Source organism: Lynx canadensis, chromosome B1 (genome assembly GCF_007474595.2).
Source record: "Lynx canadensis isolate LIC74 chromosome B1, mLynCan4.pri.v2, whole genome shotgun sequence".
Classification (NCBI taxonomy): Eukaryota; Metazoa; Chordata; class Mammalia; order Carnivora; family Felidae; genus Lynx; species Lynx canadensis.
In genome coordinates, this window is record NC_044306.2 from 39,888,334 (window position 1) to 39,914,776 (window position 26,443).

General features: G+C 44.6%; 1 protein-coding gene across 3 annotated transcripts; it reads right to left on the reverse strand.

Moving 5' to 3' along the window:
• Positions 1 to 1,887: 1,887 nt before the first annotated feature.
• POMK (protein O-mannose kinase) lies at positions 1,888 to 25,867 on the reverse strand. Of its 3 annotated transcripts, XM_030312516.2 has the most exons (7): positions 25,220 to 25,867; positions 21,987 to 22,077; positions 20,943 to 21,094; positions 18,075 to 18,143; positions 17,417 to 17,513; positions 15,691 to 15,993; positions 1,888 to 3,372 (listed from the first exon to the last, which is right to left on the reverse strand). In XM_030312516.2, the coding sequence occupies exons 6-7, from the start codon at positions 15,970 to 15,972 to the stop codon at positions 2,602 to 2,604; spliced, it is 1,053 nt and encodes a 350-aa protein (XP_030168376.1). In that variant the 5' UTR covers positions 15,973 to 15,993; positions 17,417 to 17,513; positions 18,075 to 18,143; positions 20,943 to 21,094; positions 21,987 to 22,077; positions 25,220 to 25,867; the 3' UTR covers positions 1,888 to 2,601. The 3 variants fall into 3 exon arrangements, with proteins under 3 accessions (XP_030168376.1, XP_030168375.1, XP_030168373.1); XM_030312515.2 differs by lacking the exon at positions 18,075 to 18,143; XM_030312513.2 differs by lacking the exons at positions 18,075 to 18,143; positions 20,943 to 21,094.
• Between the last annotated feature and the right edge of the window lie 576 nt (positions 25,868 to 26,443).

Here is a 26,443-nt window from a genome sequence, read left to right on the forward strand (position 1 = left end):
GCATCTGGCACTGGCATTACAAGGCATCAGAGAGAACTTAAGAGAGGCACAGTGGAGGAAATGGCTCCCAGTGTGGGAGCTTGAACTCACAACCTTGAGATCGAAGAACCACATCCTACCAACTGAGCCAACCAAATGCCCCTCTCTTTTTAGAAATCAGTTGGTCTGAGGCCAATGAATCAGAGGCAGAGCTGGGATTAGAACTCGGGTCTTCTGCCTTAGCACAGTGTCCCTTCCCCAACACCATGCTGTTTATTTTAGCTCTACTGTCAATATTTCAAAACAAATTTGTTTAAACTGATAGTTTGCTCCAACACAAAGTCCAAAAGCTAAGAAAACCCCCAAACAAGAATTGCATCATGAACAGGGCAATACCAAACCAACAACTCCACACAATAACCACCTACATCAAGTGAAAAGAGTCATAAAGGATACATAGCCTTGTCAGAGAGGTGGGGTTCTTTTTCCTCAGCTTTACTGAGATAGAATTCACATACCATAAGATTTTTCATTTTATACAATTTAGTGTTACTTAGTATATTCAGTTATATGACCATTACTATATAATTTCAAAACATTTTCATCACCCCAAAAAGAAACTCTGTACCCAATAGCAAGTGTTCCCCATTCTTCATCCCAAACCCTGCCAGCTCCTGGCAACCACTAATCTACTTTCTATTTGTATGCATGTGTCTGCTCTGGACATTTCATATAAATGGAAGCATACAACATGTGGTCTTTTGTGACCAGCTTCTTTCAATTAAAATGTTTCCAAGGTTCATCCATGTTGGAACATATATCAGTAAATACTTCATTCCTTTTTATGGCTGAATAATATCTTATTGTATGGTATCATCTTCTTCTTTTTTAAGGTTGCTTTATTTATTTTTGAAAGAGAGCGGTAGAAAGCGAGCAGAGGAAGGGCAGAGAGGGAGAGAGAGAGAATCCCAAGCAGCCTCCGTGCTGTCAACACAGAGCCCGCTGCAGGTCCCAAACTCACAAAGTGAAATCATGACCTGAGCCGAAATCAAGAGTCAGACACTTAATTGACTGAGCCACCCAGGTGTCCTGGTAACATCTTTATCCATGCACCAGTGGATGAACATTTGGGTTATTTCCATCTTTTGTCTATTATGAGCATTGCTATGAATGTTCATGTACAATATTTTTTGTAGACATATTTTCAATTGTCTTGAGTGGAATTGCTGGGTCATAGGAACTGCCAGACTGTTCTGCAGGCAGCTGCACCACATTACACTTCTACCAGCAGCGTACGAGTGTTCTAATTCTCCACAGCCTCGTCGACACTTGTTATTGTCCATCCCCTCGATCACAGCCATTCTAGTTGGTTGTGGCAGAGTCTTCATAACAAAAAGTGACAGTTAAAATCTTCTAGGCAAGCACATTCTCTGATCAAGCACATGACCCACTGAGCCCCACAGGTGGTAGAACAGGACATAATACTGATTGTACTACCCTATCCTACTGCTGTGGTGCCCTCCCTAACAATTAAGGGCAGTGGTTCTCAAAATGTAGTCCCAAGACCAGCAGCACCAGCATCATCTGGGAACCAGTTAGAAATGCAGAGTCTCAGACTCTGCCCCAGACCTACTGAGTCAGAGACTCTAGGGTGAGACACAGCTTCCTGTGAGTCTAGTGATCCTGACACCTGCTCAAGTTCAAGGGAAAGCAGCATCTGCTGCAGGGCATCTTTGTCCCTCAATGTCAGCTTTAACCATCTTATTAGTGATGATTAATACACACCAAATCCATTATCCCCTACAAAGGAAGATGACAGTGACGAAGAAAGAACTTTCTAAAGGATTCCATCATGCAACTCAAGTGGAAGGATTTGACACTTTCCAGTAATGAGTGACACTGTTGATGTAAACTGTTCACAATAATTTATTTTGGACACAGAAAACCTAGCTGGAAGGTAAATAGGAATTTCACAAACACCATCCAAGGCAGTAACATAAATACAATTTCCCTCATACTTGCTGTTCTAAATATTCCTTGTCCATTCAAAATTTCAAAGAGCAAGCTATCATAGTTCTCCTTTAGATTTTTGGAAAGAGGATGGCACAAGAGCTTCACATTCATTAAACATTTAAACAATCATTTAAAACAGTAAAGATGGCCTCATCAACACCATGTGATGTTGACAGGCCACAAATACTCCCATGACCCTGGTAATGTTGACTGTTATCTAAAAAAATGAGGAAAAAAACTTCTTTGGAAAACCACTGTACATTTCTTTCATATCCTGCCGTTTACGGATCTTTTCTTTATATGTTTCTTACAAGTTTACAAATTCAGTAATTAGGGCAGGTGAAGCCCCTATGTGGTGACATTTTTGTTACCTCCTTCAGATATGGCTAGATCCACTGCTTCTCAAGTTCAGCAGGAGTGATCAGTGTGAGAAGGTGAGGCATCTGCCCAGGTCCCACCAGGGGATAAGCAACGCTCACACGTGCATGTGGATGTGGATACAGAGGAAGAACCACACACTGAACAGCAAAAAACTCACCATTAGAGTAAGAATTGCTATAATGATTCCATTTATTCTTTGAAACCCATTCTTCACTGACTGAATGGTTTTCATAGCATTTCTCTTGTCTGGGACATCACAGTTTCTCTGAGCAGATTCAAAACCTTCTCATAAGTGTCTAGAATTTCCCGAGCAGTGGGTCTTTCTGCAGGAGTCTGGCTCTTACACGCCTTATGAATATCAAACAAATGAAATCGGACCATATCACTTCCTTCAACGTGCCCCAAAAGGAAACTAGAGACATCTGGAATCTTCCAGATGTCGATCTTCTCATCATATGACGGCATGAGATCATCGTCAAAAGGCATGTCTTCTCCATAGGGCCACAGCTGCTCTGGAGCCACAAAGTCCCCGTGAAGCTCCCTGTGGCCACACTTCACAAACGTCCTTGAGCTGTGGTTCACCAGGGGCAAGGCGTCCAGGTCGTTTACCACAATGCTGAAGTTGCTTGTCAGCAGATACTGGGACAAGGTCTTGGGCAGGTCACTGGAATCGCACATGACCAGGGTACCCAGGGGGCTGTGGTGCAGGTAGTGGATGATGGCCACGTAATTCATGGCCAGCTGCAGCCTGTGCTGCCACGTGTTCACACTGTGGTACTTGGAAAGGTTGAGCGTTTCTTCCAGATTGCTCAAGGAACCTAAGGGGTGATATTCGGTAAGAATAGTGTTGTCCTCCTCACAGTATCCAAGCAAGGTGACAACATGTTTACTCTGCAGGGTTTTCAGCATCCGCAGCCCATGCAGGAAATCATCTTTCATCTCCAGACTGGTGAGCCGTGAGAGCGCGACTTTTCGTTCCTTCCACTCAGACAGAAAGACCTGAAACCAAGCCAGAGACAATCAAACCTGAAACCGTCACCTGTGTTAGTGAGCAGGAAACCAACCCCACAGGTGCAGAGAAGGTAGAAACTAGGCAGACAAACCCAGTCCTAGAGTGGCTCTCAGCCTGGTCACAAAGACTCACTGCTAAGCAAACACAGGCACCCAGTGCAGAAGGCCTAGGGCAGGCCCAGGAGGGACTCTGCTTAGGGTGCTGAGGGCCATCTGGAGAGGGTGTTGGAAGGTTCCTGGGAGTTGGGCTGAAGGATGACTGGGGCTTGCAGGGTGGATGTGGAGAATGGGAAGTGCACTCCCAGAAGAGGGGGCTGCTGTATAAAGGCACGGAGTGGCAAAATGACCAGGTCCAAATTCCTGCAGCAGAAAGGGCTGAAGATGGGGAGGACCAGGGGAGAAGACTGGAAAAGTGGGGAGTCCACCTGGCCAGCACCTCACGCATCACAATATTACTTGTTCATTTTTCAAGGTAGTATAGCAAACCACAGAAACAGTTTTAGGTAAGGAAAACAATTTTACGTGGCGTGTGGTTTTGTTACTTCAACTGTAACAGCAGAAGCTGAAACACATGCAGACACTAGAGCTGCCCATCCTGGTGTGGCCAACAGGGAAACAACTGCACAGGAAGCCTCGGTTCTCCATTTTATTAGCCAGGAAAGGCTTGTGGGAAGTACTGTCATTAAGAACCTCTGATCTTCTGCTTAAATCCCCAAAGGGAAGGCAGAAGCCTGCACAAGAGAAAACGGGCTCAGAAGTAGGGAGATGGCTGCCCCAGGCTGCTTCTGCTGCTAGCGGGCTGTTTCTCTGTGCTTCTACTTACTCTTTAAAACAAAGCTTACGGTTTTCGAAACCAATCTGGAGCATGATTTACCAAGTGCCTTTAACATCAAATCTAAAATCTATCTAAGGAAGTAATCTGAGATAGAACAAATCTCTAGGAATAAAAATCTGGCACTACTTATAAAAGCATAAACTGGAACTTATCCGTCCATCAAAAAATGGGGAGTAGTTCAGTAATGGTAGACCACTCAAAAGACGATGGGGTCAGCAAAATGCACATACTGTGAGAGTTTTCACAGATAAAAGTAATGTCACAAATGAAAAAGGATACAAAATTTCATTTATGTTTTAACTGCATAAAACAAGTCAAAATTACATGGAAATCAAAGGAAATAGGCTGTTTCAGTTCTCTTCACATGCTAAGATCCTGGGCGATTTTTTTCCTTTATGAGTCACAGTATTTTCCAACTTTTCTAGAATGAATATACATGACTTTCATATTTAACAACATTTTTAAAAAGAACTCAAAAATATATCAAATGGAGGTGAGTTAGAGACCTGTGAAGATTTCTTTGGGATCTGAAAAGAGAGGTTCATTAATGGAAAAACCCAGGTACCGACAGTTGACCCTTAATATTTACAGAGAAATCTTTCAATGCGCCTGGGTGGCTCAGTCAGTTAAGCGCCCTACTATTGATTTCAGCACAGGTAATGATCTCACGGTTTGAGAGTTCAAGCCTGCATCGGGCTCTGCACTGACAGCACAGAACCTACCTGGGATTCTCTCTCTCTCAAAATAAATAAAACTTAAAAAATAAATAAATAAAAAGAAATCTTTCAAGACCTTTTCAAAAACTCAAAATTGAGAAATTTCACTATGGATCACAATTTTTATTATTTCTTCTTCTTATTATTATTATTTTTAACATTTATTCATCTCTGAGAGACAGAGAGAGAACAGAGAGTGTGTGGGGGAAGGGAAGAGGGGGAGGGAGACACAGAATCCAAAGCAGGTTCCAGGCTCCAAGCTGTCAGCACAGAGCCCAACACAGGGCTCGAACTCAACAGACCACGAGATCATGACCTGAGCTGAAGTTGGACGCTTAACCGACTGAGTTCCCCAGATGCCCCCACAGTTTTTTTTTTTTTTAATGTTCATTTATTTCTGGGAAAGACAGTGTTGAGTGGGGAAGAAGCAGAGAAAGAGGGGGACAGAAGATCCGAAGTGGGCTCTATGCTGACAGCAGAGAGCCTGATGCCAGGCTGGAACCTGCAAACTACAAGATCATGCCCTGAGCCACAGCTGGACACTTAACCGACTGAGGCACCCAGGTGCCCCTGGATCATAATTTCTATTAAAAAGCCATTTTACTTGTATACTGAAAACTAGTATAACACCATATGTTAACTATATTTGAATTTTTCAAAAGCTATTTTGCTCTGGCTGCTAAATTCACTAAAAGTTTCATGAATACATATATTTATTCATATATATATTTTATTCATATATATATTTTGACATGGAACACATTCTCTCCATAGACCTGCATCAACACTGAACTCGACACTTGACTCCAATATAAAAATCTTATTTTTTGTTGAGGGCCTTCAGTTCCTTAGACCTATCTCCTCATGGTGACCACCAACTCCAGCAGACGCCTTGGTATCTTAGGCTCATTTTTCACATAAAAACAGTGATCACTTTAGGGAAGCTGCTACAATTTATTCATACATTATTCAATAATAAATGGTAGGGTGCTTGGGTGGCTCAGTCAGTTGAGTGTCCAACTTCAGCTCAGGTCATGATCTCACGGTTCATGAGTTTGAGCCCCACAATGGGCTCTGTGCTGACAGTTCAGAGCCTGGAGCCTGCTTTGGATTCTGTGTCTCCCTCTCTCTCTGCCCCTACCCTGCTCATGCTCTCTCCCTCTCTCAAAAATAAACATTAAATAAGTAAATAAATAAATAAATGTTGGAAGAAGCTCAAACACAGGCCTTATGACTTCCTCCTAAACCCTTGTTTACATTGAATTTTTGTGCCTCAGATAAATGAAAGTCTTTGGAATCACTCACAAATATCTGAAGCCTTCCAAGTTAAATATCTGCAGGTCAGGGATTGTTTAAGAATCATTTCTTAGCAGGGCGCCTGGGTGGCTCACTCGGTTGACTGCCGACTTCGGCCTAGGTCATAATCTTGCAGTTCATGGGTTGGAGCCCTGTGTCAGACTCTGTGCTGACAGCTTGGAGCCTGGAGCCTGCTTCAGATTCTGCGTCTCCCTCTCTTTCTCTCTGCCTGTTCCCCCCTTTGTGCTGTTTCTCTCTCTCAAAAATAAACACTAAAAAAATTTTATATAAAAAAAATCATTTCTTAGCAATATCTAATTGAGTTGCTTTATTACACTTTCTAAAATTCTCTTATTTAGAGAGAGCAGTTTTACCTTTTTTTTAAATTATAAAATTAATCAAGAATACTCTTCTTGGTAAAAATTCAAAAACAGAAGGAGATTTCCTTACCCTACTATTACTCACCCAAAGGAAACTTGTTAACTGGTTGGCTGGTAACCTCACAGCCATTTCTTTATGTGTGTATACGTGTTAATGCATACTTTATAAATAGCATTTGAGTTTACAGTGACACAAAATAAGAGTATAACATACATGTCATATTGCAACTTGTTTTTTTTCACATAACTAATACCTTACACTTTCCTGTATATATATTCTTTCTAAAGGTCATTTTTTTTTTTAATGTTTACTTCTGAGAGAGAGAGAGGGACAGAGCATGAGAAGGGGAGGGACAGAGAAAAGAGAGAGACACAGATGATGAAGTAGGCTCCAGACTCTGAGCTGTTAGCACAGAGCCCAACATGGGGCTCAAACTCACAAACCATGAGATCATGACCTGAACCAAAGTCAGACACTTATCTGACAGAGCCACCCAGTTTCCCCTAAAGGTCATTCTTTTTAAAGCTGCACAATATTTCACAGTATGGGTACACTACCTATGCTAGTGTATTTTCAGTGAGATTTTTCAGATGATCATTTCTTTAAAACTAAAGTGTAATACAATAAAGACTCATGAAATCTGTAATGGATGTAGTCAGATGAATTAGTTCCTTCTTCCATGCAGCTCTATAATCTTTAACATGGTTTTATGTGATCTATTTTAAAGACTTGATGGGCATTTAAATTATTTCCCTTTTTTTCTTATTAACAACAATTCTACAATAAATAGCCCTATATTCATAACTCTGTGCATGTCTCAAGCATTTCTATAAGCTGGGTAAGTAGACAGGTGACTGAATGAGGAATATGGATGGCCAACACGACCCTCCAAAGTCTGTGCCAGCAGGCACTCTCGTTGTGTATGAGTGAATCTTAGGTTCTACGGCCTTAATCACACTAGATATTATCAATCTTGCTAACATGTACCAATCTGAAAAATGAAAAACATTTTACTGTCCCAATTTATATCTCCCTGATTACTAATGAGACTGAGCACTTTTTAATCATTGTTGACATTTCTGTAGGTCTTCTGCAGAAAGTATGTTCATTGTCCTATATCCAATTTTCTATGGGGTTGTTTTGTGCTTATTAATTTCTAGGAGCTCTTGTGATCCTTTATTACAAATGTAAAGGATAAATTTTAGAAAATAATTAGTTTACTTTATGTGGTCTTTTGTAGTAAAAAAATAACTATTGTGTCTTTGTAAATTTAACAAATATTTGGGTTAATAAAAAAACTGATATAAATCCCTGCCTCTATGAAATTCACATTCTAATGTAGGAGGCAGATAATAAAGAAAATAAACAGGACATGTATAAAGTATACTGGAGGGTAAAATGTGCTCTGAAGAAAAATTAAGCAGGGAAGGTTTTCAATTTTAAATAGGGTTAGAGAAGCTCTCACTGGGGTGACATTTGAGCAAGAACCTGAAGGAGGTAGAGGCATGAGCCATGTGCTATCTGGGGTAACCATGGCCCAGACAGAAAGAACAGCAAAGGCAAAAGCCCTGGGGTGGCAGCATGCCCACAGGCTGCCATATCAGCAAGGCCAGAGTGGCTGGAGAGGAATAAGCAAAGGGGAACGGAGTAGGAATAAGGTTGAAAAAGGGTGCAGACCTCATAAAACCCTTAACTTGGTGAAAGGACTCTGGCTTTTACTTAAATGAGAGAGAGAGCCATTGGAGAATTCTGAGCAGAGGAGAGATGCTACTTAGAATTTAATGGCAGTATTCTGGTTGTGAAGGGCTGAGAGACGGACAAGTGTGGAAGCACAGAGCCCACTTGAGAGGCTACTGAAATAATCCAGGTACAAGATGATGATGGCTTGAATGGGGGGAGGGAGACAGGCAGAGAAGTCTGAAGACTGGCCAAATTCTGGATCTCTTCTGAGTGCAGAGACAATAGGACTTGCTGATGGACTAAACACGGATGTGAGAGAAAGAAACATGTGAAGGATGCTTCTTCCCAGGTGTGTGTCCTGAGCAACTGGGCTAACGGAGTTGTCATTAACCACATTGGGGAAGAATAAAGGAAAAGCAGGCTGGGGGGATGGTCTGGGACACAGTCAATGTGAGAAGCCTTTCTAACATCCAAGTGGAGATGGATGTGGGGTAGGCAGCTGTATAGAAAAATCTAGGTTAAGGGGGATGAGGAGGTGGACCCTGCAAAAGGGACTGAGAAGTGGACACTGTTATTTCATACTTTTAAGTATACAATTCATGTAACACCTGTTTTTCAGCCTGAAGTATTAAAAATAGATCACATAACATCCTTCTAAATGTTACAGAAAACTAGAGGACTACAGAGTAATTTTAAGAGAATCAAATTCTTTCTTCTAAAAGGATCCAACCCAAATTTTATGGCTTTTTAATGTATTATATTTTTAAAATTTATTTTGAAAGAGAGAATGAGTCAGGGAGGAGCAGAGAGAGAGAGTAAGAGAGACAGAATCCCAAGCAGGCTCTATGCTGTCAGAACCCATGAGATCATGACCTGAGCTGAAATCAAGCATTGGACACTTAAGCGAGTCACCCAGGCATCCCTGTACTATATTTTAATTTTAAAGGAAAAACATGCAGCTGTAAAGACTCTAACAGTGATCTGTGATCTCATAAAGTCAACATCATGGGCTGGGCACACGGAATGACACATGAGGTTATACCACCTTCTGCTCACCCCTGTTCAAAACAGGGTGTGACCTGAATCATGCTTTCGTTATCCACAGCAATATGGCAGGACCTTCTGCCTTCTGGAAGAATTGGTTCCACTGTAATCTTTCTTCTCTCTCACGAGTACTGTTGCACCAAATCTGTTTCAGAAAATGCACAGGCCCTTAAGATGTGGGTATTTCTGTCTTTGAGATGGCTGACAGAGTATGTATCTCATTCTTTTAATGTAATCTTGGGTTTAAAAATCAAAAATGCAGGCACTGGATGGCTCAGTTGGTTAAACACTCGATTCTTGATTTCAGTTCAGGTCATGATCTCATGGTTCGTGAGTTCAAGCCCTGCCCAGGGCTCTGTGCTAACAGCATGGAGCCTGCTGGAGATTCTCTGTCTCCCCCTCTGCCCTTCATAGAGCACACTTGCACACTCTCTCTCAAAAATAAAATATGTCTTAAAATTTATTTAAAAATAAGCAAACAAATAAATAAAAATCTAGAAGGGAGAGGTGCCTGGGTGGCTCAGTTGGTTGAGTGTCCGACTCTTGATTTTGGCTCAGGTCATGCCCTCAGGTTGTAGGATCGAGCCCCATGTCAGGCTCTGTGTTCATCATGAAGCCTGCTTAAGATTCTCTCTCTCTCTCTCTCTCTCTCTCTGCCCCCTCTCCACAACTCATGTTTTCTTTCTCTCGTAAATTAAAAAAAAAAAATCTAAAAGGGATAGTATGGTAACTGTACTAGAATTAAAATTAAAAACTTAATTGAAGGGGGGCCTGTGTCCAAATCTTGATTTCAGCTCAGATCATGATCCCAGGGTCATAGGATCAAGCTCCAAGTTGGGCTCTGCACTGAGAGTGGAGCCTGTTTGCGATTCTCTCTCTTGAGATCTCTCTCTGTTTCTGTCTCTCCCTCCCTCTGCCTGTCTCCCCTGCTTCTGGGCGCTCTCTTTCTCTCTCAAATAAAAATTTAAAAAAATTTAATAAAAAAGTAAAAACTTAAAAAATACACATGAAATAAAATTTACCAAAAAAAAAAAAAAATCTAAAAGAGATGAATCTCTCACTGTTATCTCCAGAGAATAAGATCAGAGATGGGGAATCCAAGACGTAGAAGGGAAATTTACTTTGTGCTTCACCTCCTTCTGAATATTTGAATGTACTGCTTTTATAATTAAAGAAAATCAGAGAAGAAAAAGCAACAAGTCAATCTGCCTTTCAGGGGCAAAGTTGCACACTGCTCCAGGCAATCCCAAACACAAACCAAAAACACAGTCTGGGGAAAGACGAGGTTGGCTGCATGTCTGTATATTGAGGAAACCATCAAAGCTAAACCAGTGTTTTATTTTATGAGGAATCAGCTAAAGAGCCTTTGTCTTCTAGCTCCTAAAATGTGTTCTATAAAGCAAGCCCTGCGCTAGAGGCAGAGGACACACCTTCATGCCTGCAAGGAGCTTACGTTTACGAGACAACAAAATGGAAGCCAGATGAGTAATGGGGGGGGGGGTTGAAGACGGGTGTTGGGAACCCCTCTTGAGAAGTGACCCCTGTGTGACCCAGAAGCTGATAACTGGATGATAGAGGGGGAGCTCACTGTGTCTGACGTAGAGGAAGGCACTGCAGAGGCCCTGAGATGAGAAAGGGCATGTGTGATCAAGGGACAAAAGAAAGGGCAAAGGTGACTGTAAGGCAGGGTGAGGGACCCATCTGGGGTGAGTTTAGGAGGTGAGCTGGGTCCAGATGAGGAAGAAGGTGGCAGATTGTGGTAAGAGGTGCGGCTTTTCCCCCTAAGGGGAAAGGGAAGCCCTGCAAGTGTAGCATGATCTGAGCTGTGTTTAGAAGACAACTATGCCTGCCACCTGGGTGGCTCAGTCGTTAGGCACACAGTGGAGCCCCACTCTGGGTGAGCTTGAGCCCCGCGTGGGGTGAACAACAGCACCACTTCGGGCAAAACACAAGCCCCACTTCAGGTGAGCCCTGCTTCTCTCTCCCTCTCTCTCTCTCTCTCTGCCCCTCATGGGATTCTCTCTCTCTGCTCCTCACTCACTTGCATCACTCTCTTTCTCAAAACAAGGAAGACAAGTATGCTTGGGGCATCATGACCGGCAAAAGCAGGTCGGGCCAAGGCAACAACTAATGGTGACAGCTAGAATGGGTCAGGGGCCAGGGAGATCATCAAACAAGTTTGGGGCCTGTTTTGAAAACATAACTGATGGAACTTGCTCTTGGCTTAGTTGAGGGGGAGTGATGGAGAGGATCCAAGATGACTTCCAGGTTTGGGCTCCAGCAAGGAGGTGGGAAGGAAGTGGTGGTGTTGACCTACATAGGGGAGGCTGGGAGAGCGGGACTCAGAGGGGAAATTATCAAGAGTTCCATCCTCAGGACACTTAGATGCTCAACAGACCACCAAGCAGAGATATCAAATAAGTAAGTAGTTGGATATACAAATGTGGCTTAGGGAGAGCTACAGGCTAGAGATAAAAATTTGGGAGTCCCAAGAACACAAAATGTCTTTAAGCAATGGCACTAGATTCAATCACTTAAGACTATATCTAAAGAAGGCAAAAGAAGAGGATCCAGGAAGCAACTAAGAGGAACGATGTTTGTTAACCTCAGCACTACAGACAGTTGGGCCAGGTAATTAATTATTTGTTAGGGTGAGGCTGTCCTGTGCGTTGTGGAAAGTTTAGCAGCCTCCCTGGCCTCTACCCGCTGGATGCCAGGAGCACCACTCCCCCTTCCTCCCAGGATGTGACAACCACAAACGTGTCTCTACCTGTTGCCTAATGTCCCCTGGAGGAACAAAATCGCTTCTGATTGAGAACCAGGGGGAAAGACAGGGAACAGAAACCAGCAAAGGGAAGTCATTAGGAATGGCCAGTGAGAGAGCAGGAAAACCATGAAGAGGTGGTAGCACAGACAGCCAGGGTTGCAAGGACAGAGGAGTCAACTGGATCAAAGGCTGCACAAAAAATAAAGCGAGAGAAGACAGAGAAATGTCCAACCTGGGGTTTGCAGGTGTCGGGATAAGGGCAGTTCCCTGGAGAAGGGGTGTTTGGAAGCCATCCTGGCAGAGGACAAGAAGAGAAGTGGGGCCAGAGCTCTAGCATTTTCGCTACAGAGGAAGGAGAGCATGCACGGCGCTTCCAAGGAACAGGGAATCTGGGAAAGGGATTTCCGTTGCCAAAGCGTGCGTGTCTGCAGGCCAGCCAGGATGACCCTCAGAGTGGAGAAGACTGAGGGAGCAGGAAAGAGTGGAGAGCTCCAGTGAAGGACGTCATAAGAAGTCACGGAAGTCACAACACCTGAGCTGGAGGGCTTACAGGTCTGGTGGTAGAGGATGAAGAAATTCCCTTTGGGAAGATTCTGTTTTCATAACAACTCATGCAGCAAGATCATTAGTTGAGGCAGGGGAAGGAAAAGTTGCCGAGGGAACAGAGTAGGGCTGCTGGGCTGTGCTGACTGCACGGCTGAGGTTTGTGGTCATGCATTAAATCCCAAGGCTGTGCGACTTTGTCCAGGGCAACTGCTCAGATGCAGGTGCACAGCTGGGGTCACTGGGTTTGGGACTCTTCCACCAGGCACAACGGAGAGAGAGGTGGAGGGGCTGTTGCATGAGTCTGCATGAGAGTGACACTGAGGGTAACAGCCACAGAGGCTCTGCTGCTGGGTGACATAGGGGAGTGAAGACAGAAAGTGAAACTGTCATGGGATCAACACCCTGGAGGTCCTGATGATACTGAAGAATTACTGAAGCAAGGGTGCTAGGAGAGGAGGAGGAGGTCAGCGAGCGCGATGCAAGAACTCTGGTTACAGAAATTCCTATTTGAGAAGCTTACGCCTCCCAGCTTGGGGTGTCAGTGAGGAGGGGTGCCCACATGGAAAGGAGCTGGTAGCAGCGATGGGAAACACATTAGTGCAAGGAGTCGTTCAATTCAGTGCCCCTGTGGTGGCAGTGAAAGGCCGACCTGTGCTGGGACTCATAAAGACCCTGGGGTTCAAGGGCACAAGACAGACAAGACTCCTCACTGATGGAGCTAACATCCAGCGCACAAAATACTTTTGCCCTGAGGGCAAATTTCAGCCAAAGACACACAAAAACAATGTAATTGCCTTTCAGTCATACCTCATTTTTTTTTTTAATGTTTATTTACTTTGAGAGAGAGAGAGAGAGAACACAAGCTGGGGAGGGGCAGAGAGAAAGGGAGAGAGAGAATCCCAAGCAGGCTCTGCGCTGTCAGCACAGAGCCCCACACAGGGCTCAAACCCACAAACTGAGATGATGACCTGAGCTGAAATAAAGAGTTGGATGCTTAACTGACTGAGCCACCCAGATGCCCCCATCATACTTCACTTTAATAAACAAAACTGCATTAATCAGAGTTACTGTCCTTATTATTAAACCCCATACTTGGATGGGCATGATTTGTAGAGGTTCCCTAAACTCCAATCCGTCCTCAAACAACGATTTGCCACCATCAAAGCTACCTACCCAGAAATATATCCTTCAAGGCCAAGAGCAATTCTGAAAAAGATACAAAAAATGGTCTGAGCAGTAACATGGAAACAAGTGGGCAGCCAGCCCCTCAAAGTCACCTCTTTGAAGGAGACAAAAATCAACTGGCTGTAAGTCCTCTTCTCTACACACATCCCTCCCTGGTGGTTTCTTCACATCCTTTCAGCACCATCCCAAATTTATATTCCCACCCCCTGTCCCTGACCCAAATGCGAGACTTGTTCTTCCAACCATCTGTGTCTCCACGTGGGCATCTAGAGGGCCTTAACATGTTCACCTCACACACACAGAAACTCTGTTCTTCCGGCCCTCCCCTTTCAGGTAACGGTAACCCTCTTCTTCCTGTTGCCTGAGCCAAGATCCTTGTCATGTGCTATGAAGACAGAGCAGGGCAAGGGAAGAGGGCCAGAGGCTCGTTACTCTGGGTGTTCAGAATGATCTGAGAGTGAGCTGTATGGATATTTGAGAAAAACGTGTCACAGTAAAAAAGGTGGGTACCAGCAGAGGCCCCAAGACGGAACACGCCTGGTTGTTTGGAGACCAGGAATGAGCCAGTGTGAGCAGAACGCAGGATGAGAAGGGAGACAGCACACAAAGTCCCCCTCTCTTACACTCCACAACTGATCTACTGGGAAATTCTACCGGCTCTACTTTTCAAACATGACCAGAATCCACAGATTTTTCACTACATTCACTGCTAACACCCTTGTCAAGCAGTGACATCTCTCCCCTGCAAGACCTAGCCAATCTTCCACCCTAGCCCACACCTTGGTCTCTTCTGTACTCACGTGTGAAAGTGTGCATGCACACGCACGCACGCACGCACACACACACACACACACACCACCTTGTCCCTCTATTCAAACTGCTCCAACAGTCCTCCCAGTCCCACCAAACCCTATGTACCCCAGACATCAGCTGGCAGGCTGTGTCCGACTTCAGCTCAGGTCATGATCTCATAGTTTGTGAGTTCAGGCCCCATGTCGAGCTCTGTGCTGAGAGCTCAGAGCCTGGAGCCTGCTTTGGATTCTGTGTCTCCTTCTCTCTCTGCCCCTTCCCCGCTCATGCGCGTGCTCTTTCTCTTTCTCTCAAAAATAAATAAACATTAAAAACAAACAAAAAAAATTTTTTTTAATAAAAAAACTTTAGGGGTACCTTGCTGGCTCAGTTGGTTAAGTGTCTGACTCTTGATCTCAGCTCAAGTCATGATCTCATGGTTCTTGAGTTCAAGCCCCGTGTGGGACTCCACAATGAGCATGGAGCCCACTTGGGAATCTTTCTCTCCCTCCCTCTCTGCCCCACCCCTGCTCTCTTGCTCTCTCTCTCAAAATAAATAAACTTAAAAAAAATAAACAAAAAATTTTTAAAACATCAATATAGTACCATGACAGAGTTTGAAAAGTAGAATGAAAAAAATTGCTCATAATCCTTCACTATAGCACAATTTCTGTAATTTCTATATTTTCTACATAAATACATTAATTTTGCAGTTGAAAATCATGTATTGTGCAATTTTGCATGTTGCATTTTTTTCCTTCTCATCATATGTTTTTTTCACACGAGATTCCTAACTACACTTAATGGCTGCAGAACATTCTATCAAGTGGATGGACCATAATTAACTAGTCCCTTACAGTTATTATTTCTGGTTTTCTATTGCTATAAATAACAAAGCAAAATCTCCTTTATGCATTTAGCTTTTTTCCTTCCAATGGATTATTTGGATAAAGTCCCAGATGCAAGATCACTGAGCCAAAGGTATTTTGATGGCTCTTAACACATCGTGTCAAGCTGCTATCCCGAAACACCACCCCAATAACACTCAGCTGTAACCCAGAACTCACTCTCTTCACAGCTCCTTCTCCAACACGCTTCAACTGCCTCACTTCGGTCCTCAGCTCCTCGCAGGACAGCCACGGTGAACAGTTTTTCATCTGTCCCATTCTGAAGTGTCCGTGGGGACAGTGAGCAGAGCTGGGAGCAGAGCGTGGACGGGAGATGAAAAACCAATCAAGGCAGAGGTAGAGAAGCGTGTTCATGAGGGCCATGGAGAAGAGCAGCCCCACAGCTGGGGGCACTGCTCTGTGGGGGGCACCTTTTCTGCTGTCCTGGGCTTTCTTTTCCATACTGTTATCCCCTGTAATTTCCTGAATTATAAAATGAAACAAGAAATAATACCAGTCAATTTTTACGTCCATTAAGGTGTTTGGGTGACAAGGGGTTAAGGACAACACAGCCTCTCATGCCTCTTATGCCCAAGGATCTTGCATGCTTTATCATCTTTGTGAGGATTAAAGAAGGTACAGAATGCTCAATGTCAGCTGTTTTCAAGATCACTGTCTTTTTATTACAAACTAACGTCTGGGTTCATCCACTCTAGATTCAACTAAAAGGAAGGTGTCTTTGTTTCTCCCACAGCAATTTGCACTAAATAGATATTTAATGAATAATTAGTAAAATGAAAGAAAACTGCTTTTGTTAGTCTAGCGGGGCCAGGGCAGAAGATGGACAAAGGAGAGGAGCCAGAGAGGAGATGGGGTAGGGGTAGGGGTAGGGGCTGGATGCTGAGGGTCTCCTGAACCCAGCTAAAGAGCTGGGATATTCCCTGGAAGGTGCTAGAAAGCTCCTTAAAATTTTTTTTAAGGATTTTTTTTTAATTAAAGTTTATTTATTTATGAGAGAGAGCAAGGGAGGGGCAGAGAGAGAGAGAATCCCAAGCAGGTTCCATGCTGTCAGTGCAGAGCCAGACACGGGGCTCAAACTCACAAACCATAAGATCATGACCTGAGCCAAAACCAAGAGTCGGATGCTTAAATGAGTGAGCCACCCAGGTGTCCTGCTCCCTAGCGTCTTTAACAAGCAAGGCTAGGTGTGAAAGATGTGTTTGGGGTGGAACAGATGGAGGCTGGGAGACCAGGTAAAAGGCTCTGGCAGTGCTGCGGGGTAAGAGCTGATGAGCACACGAGCTGGAATGATGGTGGTGATCCTTGCACCAAGTAACTGCCAGGAAGGCTGGACACTCACCAATTCAGCTCTAGCATCAGAGCTGGTGTGAGGCCCGCAGTGGAGCATTACTGCCTAGTTGTTGGATGGCAGAGGGGTTGGCAAGGGAGAGGGATGGAAGGACCCTGGACATCAGATGCTTGGCACTCAAGAATACTTGAGGCAGAAGCTGTTTCAGAATCAGAGCGGAAGCATGTCAGTACTCTGACACAGGAGATGGCCATAACAGTGTGCTCGCTTAATATCAGTACTGGGAAAGGGGTACCTGGGTGGCTCAGTTGGTAGAGCGTCCAACTTCAGCTCAGGTCATGATCTCATGGTTTGTGAGTTCGGGCCCCATGTCAGGCTCTGTGTTGAGAGCTCAGAGCCTGGAGCCTGCTTTGGATTCTGTGTCTCCCTCCCTCTCTGCCCCTCCCCAGCTCACGTTCTGTCTGTCTGTCTGTCTCTCTCTCTCAAAAATAAATAAACTTAAAAAAAAAAATCAGTACTGGGATGCATGGGGAACACTAGTGACAGAATTGACTCCGTGCTTCCTATGTCTGAAATGACTGTGACATGAACAGTTACCTTCCACAGGCGTCTTCCTTCTCCAGCTCAGGTTTCCACCCAGACACCTGGGTCACTCAGCGTTCTGGTTGGCCCCAGGCACTGGTTTGAAAATACTCTGTCACAAAGTACCAAAAAGGAGGTTTGCTGAATAAAAACTTCAACTCTGCACATAGACAAATGGCAATAATTCAAATGGTCCACCTTCTTCAGGGGCCCTCCTAGGGTCCAGGTATCCCTCAGGCCCTTGAACTCCAGGATGGAGTGGCAGCCGTGGGAAATCCTGCGACAGCCTGGCTTCCATCGTGAAGCCCTGCCAGCTGGTGTGAGCTCAGAGTCCTGCATCTGGTTCCAATAATCCACTCCCTCTACTCCATCACTAAATTCCAGCCCTCTCATTCACTCAACATGTATTAAGCCGTTTCCATAAGCTCAACTCTAGGCACTGGGGATCTGTGAGTAAATAAAACAGATGTGGTTCTTATCTTCTAGGACCTTAGGGGGAAGCCAGTGGAGAAGGCAGACAATAAACAAGTAAACAAAAAAGCTTCTCAGATATTGTGATAAGCTTTCAAGGACAGAGAATAACAGAAGAAATTCCCTGGATGATGCCGGGCCAGAAGACCTCTGAGGATTCACACTGAGAACAGAAGCTTGAGAGGGGACAGCTCTCTCATACCTTCTCCTGGAGAAAGTAAAATCCACTTGCCATTCATAGAGCTGGAACACCAGACATGGATCAAGCCAACTGCAAAATTCATAGAAAGCAGCATTTCTCCTAAGGACACACTACAGGTATAAAGTATCAACAACTCCCTTCTTTGAATGAAGACTGCTTTCTTACTCACTGAGAAACTCTGCTCTCTAAAGTCACACACTATCAAAAATTTTGCCACTCAAAGTCCTACCTTGAACAGGGAAACATCCCACTCTTGCCTGGAGGAGCTAAGTCTCTCTGATACAGAGAAGCCACCTCTGCTTCCAACTGGGTGCAGAACTGCACATGAGCAGTTTCTGGAGAAGGCATTCAACATCTATGTGAACCCTGTGGTCTCCCAGGAACCAGACTCTGGGGTCCACTTTGCAGTCCGGACCAGATCTTGACATCTTTACAGGCAGCCCTGCTTAACTTTGAGTCCATCAAAACATTATTTCCTTTAAATTTTGCCTAAACTCCACCCACCCCCCAAATTCTAAATTTTTTTTTTTTACATTTTTTAAAATTTATTTTTGATAGAGACAGAGCACAATTGGGGGAGGGACAGAGAGAGACGGAGACACAGAATCCGATGCAGGCTCCAGGCTCCGAGCTGTCAGGACAGAGCCAGACCCGGGGCTCGAACTCACAAACTGTGAGATCATGACCCGAGCCGAAGTCAGACGCTTAACTGACTGAGCCACCCAGGCGCCTCACCCCCAAAATTCTATAAAAATAACTCTCTTTTCCTGTGATTGAGATGCCATGTTCCACTGCTCCACAGTCACATCCACTGAAATGGGTCAATACACCTGACAAGTTCATTCCTATGGCCTCAGCCCTTTCTCTTCTTTCTCTTGACTGCTCAGTGGCATCTGGAATGGCTGATCACTCTCTCCTTCTTGAAATGCCTTTATTATTTGGTTCCCAGGAAGGTGCACTCTGGGGGCTCTTTTTGCCTCTGACTCTAAGCTGCTGTAGTGCTCAGGGCTCAGACAGACCTCTCCCTCAAGCTCTGTGACCTCATCCAGACTCTGGCTCTCTGTCCCCACCTGCTGACAGCTCCCAGTTGTAAAGCCCTAGTCCCAGCGTTCTCAGAACACCACCCTTGGCTCCTTGACATCACTTAAACATCTGACAGACAATTCAAAAATAATATTTCTTCTCAACAATAAAAAGATAAATGACTCAATTTAGAAACGGGCAAAGGACTCGAACAGACATTTATCCAAAGGAGATATCAGATGGCAAATAGGCACACAAAAGGATGCTCAACTGTAACAGTCCTCAGGAAAATGCAAGTCAAAACCACAATGAGACCCACCTCATATCCACTAGAATGGCTGTCATCAAAGAGACAAGAACGAGTGCAGAGGAGGCTGTGAGAAAATAGGAGCCCTCCTACAGTGATGGTGGCAATATAAAATGATGCAGCCACTGTGGAAAATAGTCTGGAAGTTCCTTGAAAGGTTAAACATAGAGTTCCCCATGCAAATCTGCTGCTCGGTATATGCCCAAGAGAACTGAAAACATACGTTTATGCCAACACTTGTAGGTGAATGTTCACAGCAGCATTATTCATAACAGCCAAACAGTGGAAATAACCCAAAGTCCCTCATGATAAATGGACAAAAAGCTGATATATCCAAACATGGAATAGGATTCACCCACAAAAAGAAATCAAGCACTAATACATGCTGCAACATGGATAAAACTGGAAAACTTTATCCTAAATGAAACATGCAGACACAAAAGATCACATATCATAGGATTCTACTGATATGAAATATCTAGAACAGGCACATCCATAGAGACAGAAAGTGGATTAGTGACCGCTAGGGGCTGAGTGAAAGGGGAAGGGGAATGGCTGCTAATGGGCACTGGATTACTTTTGTGGATGAAAATGTTGTGGAATTAGTGGTGATGGTCGCAAAACCTTGTGAATATACTAAAAATCACTGAACCACACACTTTAAAAAGCAAACTTTAGGGGCAGTTGGGTGGTTCAGTCGCTTAAGCGTCCAACTTTGGCTCAGGTCATGATCTCACAAGTCCATAGGTTCGAGCCCCACGTCAGGCTCTGTGCTGATGGCTCAGAGCCTGGAGTTGGCTTCAGATTCTGCGTCTCCTTCTCTCTCTGCCCCTCCCCCCACTCATGCTCTCTCTTTCAAAAATAAAGATTTAAAAATAAAAATTAATTAATTAATTAAAAACAACTTATGGCATATGAATTATATTTCAACTTAAAAAGATAACAAAACGGGGCGCCTGGATAGCTCAGTCGGTTAAGGGTCTGACTGCAGCTCAGGTCATGATCTCTCCGTTCATGATATTGAGCCCCACATCAGTTTCAGATCCTTTGTCTCCCTCTCTCTCTGCCCCTCCCCTGCTTGCACTCTCTCAAAAATAAACATTAAAAAAATAATAATTTATTAAAAAAAAAAAAAGATAACAGAAATACTTCCCAAACTCAACGTCTGCTCTTTCCCCACAAATCCGCTGTTTCTAGCGGTCAGAATCTCAGTAAATGACAACTTTATTCTTCCAGTGACCCAGCCCATGAGGCTGCATGTCAAGGGTCAGCACAGCAACACTGCTTCCTCTAAGCAAAAAATCTTAGAAGTAGGGGACTCTTCTACCACCCAGTGTAGTTCTTTCTAATTAATAATAATTTTAAAAAATGCTGCTTTGCATGTCCTGGTTGTCACTAAGAGGTGTCCAGTAAACACCGGCTCTACTGAATTGCTCCAGCCTCAAATCTCTTTCTTTTCTTGAAACAATGCCACCTGCTCAACCTGCCCTCAGTCTTTCCAGCTACACCCATCAGCGTTCTGATGGATGTTCGCTTACCTTTCTCATAAAGACTCCAGGCCCGCATCTTTCCCCCTGGCCCATCCCCTCCTGTCTTCATGGATTTCAACTGGAACTATGACGACTTTGACCACTCAGGCCTCACAGTCTCTTGAGCTTCTTCCACCAGTACCTGATTCTCACAAGGTGCTCTTAAAGAAATGGATAAAACGGCTGCCATCTCTCTTTTACAACATTCAAAAAATGACCAAGTGTGCCTTAACTTAGACCTTAGGTCAAGAATCAGCACTTTTTTCTATAAAAGGCCACACAGTAAATATTTAGGTTTAGGAGCGAAAAGTTGAAATCCAGTGACAACGGCATCACATGACTTATGACCCACCAAGCAGCAGTGTAAAGTGATAAGAGGCCACAAGCTCTCTATCGTGCCATTCAACTCTGTCACCAGGGTATGAAAGCAGCCTGCAACAGTACATAAACAAGTGAGTGTGGCTGTGTTTGAATAAAACTTCATTTATGGACAATGAAGTTTGAATTTCATGTAGTTTTCATATAGTTGTGTCACAAAAGATTATTCCTCTCTTGACCTTTCCCCCCAACATTTTTAGGTAAAAAGCATTCTTAGCTTGCAGGTCATACAAATACAAATGGCAACCAGAAGCTGGCTGGGCCCTACCCTAGCTGACACTATTCCTCTGGGTCTGTCACAGACCATCTTTCCATCCTACACATTCCCTCCACGTAATCTCATTCACAGACATGGTGATGCCGTTGGTTGCCAAGTCTCCACTGTGGCCTAGGTCTTTCTCCTACACTTCACTCAGCTGGCTCCTCAAGGCCGGGGATGTCCATAACTGAGCTATCTCTTTCTTGTCACCAGCATGCCCCTCCTCCAGGATTCCCTTACAGTGCCAGACACATAATCCACCTACTTGCTCCAGTCACAAAGCAAGTGACTTGGTCCCCTCTTTCCCCGACCTCTAAATCAACCAGTCACCACATACAGTCAGTTCTATCACCCAAACCTCTCTCAAATCCCTTCTTATTACCGCCACCCTGGTCTAAGCCTCTAGTATCTCTTACCTGGGCTTCTGCCAACAGTTTTCTACATGGACTCCCACTTCTTTCTCTTTTCCAGTCCATTTTCCAAACAGCAAACAGGATTTTTTCTTTCCTGAAATGTTTAAAGCATCAAAAATCTAAAAAATAATTTCATGAACACCCATCAAGCTTTGTCAAGTAACAGTGCATCATATTTTTTTTTGAAGATCTTTTAAAAAGAAATACAGTTGAGGCCTCTTTGGACCCCTCCCAGTCCTATTCTTCTCCCTCCCAAGAAGTAATCACCATCCACAAGTTGATGTACATCAGAGTTCTCAAACTGTGGTCCCAGGACCTGCAGCAGCATCACCTAGAAATGTGAGTCCTTGAGTCCTCACTCCAGACCGATTGCATCAGAAACTGAAGTGAAGCCCAGAAATCTGTGTTTTAACAAGTCTTCCAGGTGATTCAGAGGCATGCTCGAGTCCAAGAACCACTGACATATATAATTCCCACACATGCTTTTTATTTTCACCACCAGTGTGCCTATAAACAATAACATAATATATGGATGTTTTCACGAGCTTCATACAAGTAGTATTGTACTGTCTATACCCTTTGCAACTTGCTCTTTTAAAAGCTCAGTATTAAGTTTATGAGGTTTATCCACACAGACACGTGAAGCTCGAGTTTGCCACATTCAACTCCACAACTAGCAAAGCAAGTGTTGTACACACTCCTGCATGTGCAGAAGTTTCTTGCTGTTATACACAGGGCGGTCTTTCTTTTTTTTTTTTTTTTTTTTAATTTTTTTTTCAACGTTTTTATTTATTTTTGGGACAGAGAGAGACAGAGCATGAACGGGGGAGGGGCAGAGAGAGAGGGAGACACAGAATCGGAAACAGGCTCCAGGCTCCGAGCCATCAGCCCAGAGCCTGATGCGGGGCTCGAACTCACGGACCGCGAGATCGTGACCTGGCTGAAGTCGGACGCTTAACCGACTGCGCCACCCAGGCGCCCCCACAGGGCGGTCTTTCTAAAGCACAAATCTGATCACCCCTTGCTTAAAACCATCTAACAGTCCTCCTCTGTCCTCATGATAAAGTCCAAACTCCTATAAGGTCCCCTGAGATCCAGCCTGTCTGCCTTTCCAGACCCCTCCTTGCACCCCACATTCCAGGCCCTGAGCTTTCCTCCACCCTTGAAGGCGCCCCTCTTGAGAAGTCCAGGCTCCAGTATGTGGGTTCCTTTTTCCTCAACTGTGAGTTCCCGGAGGACTATCTGCCTGCTTTGCACACCCCCGTATCCTCAGCAGCTGGAAAATAGCCAAGAACTCAGTAAAAATGCACTGACTACCTGATCACCCAGGATTCCTTGTCTTCACGGCCTCACACACTGACTCCTCTTTGCTTTCTCAGTCCCACCAAATCTGCTCTTCATCTCTTCTTGTGCCTGTCCTCTGATGCTCTCATCCAGCACCAACTCCAATTTGAACTCACAATCTTTTTAATTCGCAAACCCCCTTGCCGACAACCTTCCACTGATTCCACCTCGCCACTGGTAGTAGATTCAGTTGTATAGGGCCTGAAGCTTATACCATATTTTTTCTTTTGGAGGCATACCACTTTCTTCACTTCCATGCAAAGGGTGCCAACATCAGGTACAAATTCTGTAGAAATTCATATTTTCTAATCTACCTTAGATCACCATTACCCAGTTACCATTTAATGCATTTCTTATGGGCCCTGCAGTTAGTTATATGCTTCAATAGTCTTTCAATTATCCCTAAGTCCTCACATCCACTTCCGAATGCTCAAAAAGACTCATCCAAAAACTCAACTTTTACACAATGTCAACCTCACACTAATTCTGTGAGGCATATATAATTGTTACTATTCCCATTTAACAGATAAGAGAACTGAGTCAGAGGTGAAGTGACTTAGCCAAGGTCACTAAACTGTACATGGAGGAGCCAAGTTTTCCAGCCTCACATTCTTCCCCTAAATCCTTCAACCTTCAGGTGTTGAAGGTTCAGGAATTGAACATAGCATGGTCACTGCAGGGGTTGAGGGTGGATGCTGTGAAGCTGCCTATCCATCTCTCTCCTTTTTTTTTTTTTTTTAAATATTCTAGTATTTTTTTAAACTTTTTTTTTTTTTTTTGGAGAGAGAGAGAGAGAGAGAGAGAGAGAGAGATGGGGGGAGGGGCAGAGAGAGGGAGAGAGAGAATCCTAAGCAGGCTCCTGCTGTCCGTGCAGAGCCCAATGCGGGGCCCAAACCCGAGAACCGAGAGAGCATGACCCCAGCCAAAATCAAGAGACTGACTTAACAGACTGAGTCACCCAGGTGCCCCAAGACTGCCCATTTCTTAAAGAAAGCTTTAGCCCACCCCAACACCTGATAGGCCTTTTTTCTTTGAAAGGAGTATTTCTGGAGTAGGCTGCCAAGGGCTGTAGATAGGCTGTATGGCTGAAGGAATTTTGTCCTGAAATAAGCAAAATGACACTGAAAGTTGCTGCTGGTTTTGCAAGTTAGGGAATAAAGATTGTGGGGCCGGCTGGGTAAGAGAAATTCAGGCAATGTTTAGACACAAAGGATTTCTGACATTGATAGGAAAAAGCTGGTAACAGAAAAAACTGGAAACCACTGCTCTACAATCACAGCTTATTTAAAAGAAGGCAATGGAACAAAATTAGTTTTTACCAATTGATTGAATACTGAATTCAACCAGAGGAAAAACGAATTGGCGTTACCCAAAAAAATTGAGAATAGAATCTCAGTTTGCCGGTAGAACACGAGGCACCTTAAAATAATTATTTTAAATGTTCCGGGTGCTTTCTTAACCTAAAGGTGCTACAGCCAAGGTAAAGGATGGAGAAGACAAGACTACTAACAAAAGGGCTGGGCCGGCCTTTAAAAACCGGGCGGCACTGGACTATACCCTTAACACGGAGCCCCGCCCCCAGGGAGTGGCGGCACGAAAGACCCCAGGCAGCACAGGAGCCCGCAAGCGGGAGCCCAAGCCCGACCCGGGCGGAGGCGTCCGTCACGTAAAGGTGCCACTTTCGGCCGCAGGGTAGTCGCTCGCTGCTGAGGCCGCGGCCGCCGCCGGCCAAGGGCAGGCCCCGCAGGAAGCTCTTCTGCCCTCCGCGCCTGCCCGCCCCGCAGCCCCATGTCTCTCTAGAGTCCGAGCGGGACGCCGCGCCCGGGCCCGTGGCTTCCCCGCGCTCTCTCGCCCGCCTCCCCGTCTCCCCACCTCCCGCTCGCCGCGCCTACCTGCGGCCCCCACTCCGGCACGCGGCCTCCTGCGCCTGCGCGGCCGGAAACCAGAGGGGGCAGAGAGAGCGCGAGGCTGCCCCCTGGCGTCCGCCTCCCGCCGCGCACCTGGAGGCCCTCACAGACAGGATTCCAGCCCCGGTGCGCCCCACCGGTCTCCTCTCCTTGGCTTCTCTCTGAGTCCTTGAGGACAATGATGTGTTGACCTATTCTTGCTTTAGTCTGGACGCCCAGCCTGGAGTTGCGTACAGTGGAGTGGAGCTATAAGATCTAAACCCTTCAAAAAGCTCCTGATCATTGCAAAGCGGTGGTCCCGAAGGGTGGTCCTCAGACCAGAAGCAGATGCTTCACGTCTCCAGGGAAATTGTTAAAAGTGCAAATTCTTGGCTCCATCCCAGACCTGGCGGTGGGTGGGGTCCAGCAATCTGTGCTTCTGGGTGATGCTGAAGACTCTGAAGGTTGAGAACCACTGGTGGAGGGGAAACTCAGGGGCTTAGCCTGCGCAGGAAAGCTGAGTTTCACGCATTCAAAGGGTGGCAGGCAAGAACTTTGACAAACGCCAAAGGAGGTGTACAGTACTGTCTGGAAAGGGGGAGGGAAGCTGGAAGGTCTCAATGCATCGCACTGGCATCTGTACCTGATGGAAAGTTTCAACATTGAAAGTTAGACTATATAACTTTTTGTTGGTTAAACTAGAAGTGCTATTTACTTCTACACGGACATATTTTCCAAGTTCAGAATCAAGAGTGTAATTCGATGCAGGTTAAAAACTGAACCTGTACTGGGAATCCGAACAACGAAAAGTAAAATAACTAGAAGCAACTTGCTTTCAGATTGGCAAATAGGAAAGAGAATGGTAATACCTACTGTTGATGTACAGAATCTAAAAGTTTCCCCACAGCCATATATTAGTGTAAATTTGTATAACCCTTATCAATTCCTCCTATATATAAAGGGCTCTAGCAAATCCCATTTCTAGGAGTTTATCGTGCAGAAATAATTGAATACATGCGCAAGATGTACTGTATGAAGTGTTGTGGATAAGGAATGTTTACTGTAGAAACAAACCTAAATATTTAACAATAGGGCTTTCTGAAAGAGATTATATCTATGCAGCTGTTAAAAATGATGCTGTATAATGGGTACAGAGTTTCAATTTGAGAAGGTAGAAAAATTCAGAAGATGAATGGTAGTGGTGGTTGCACAAGACGAAGGTACATAATA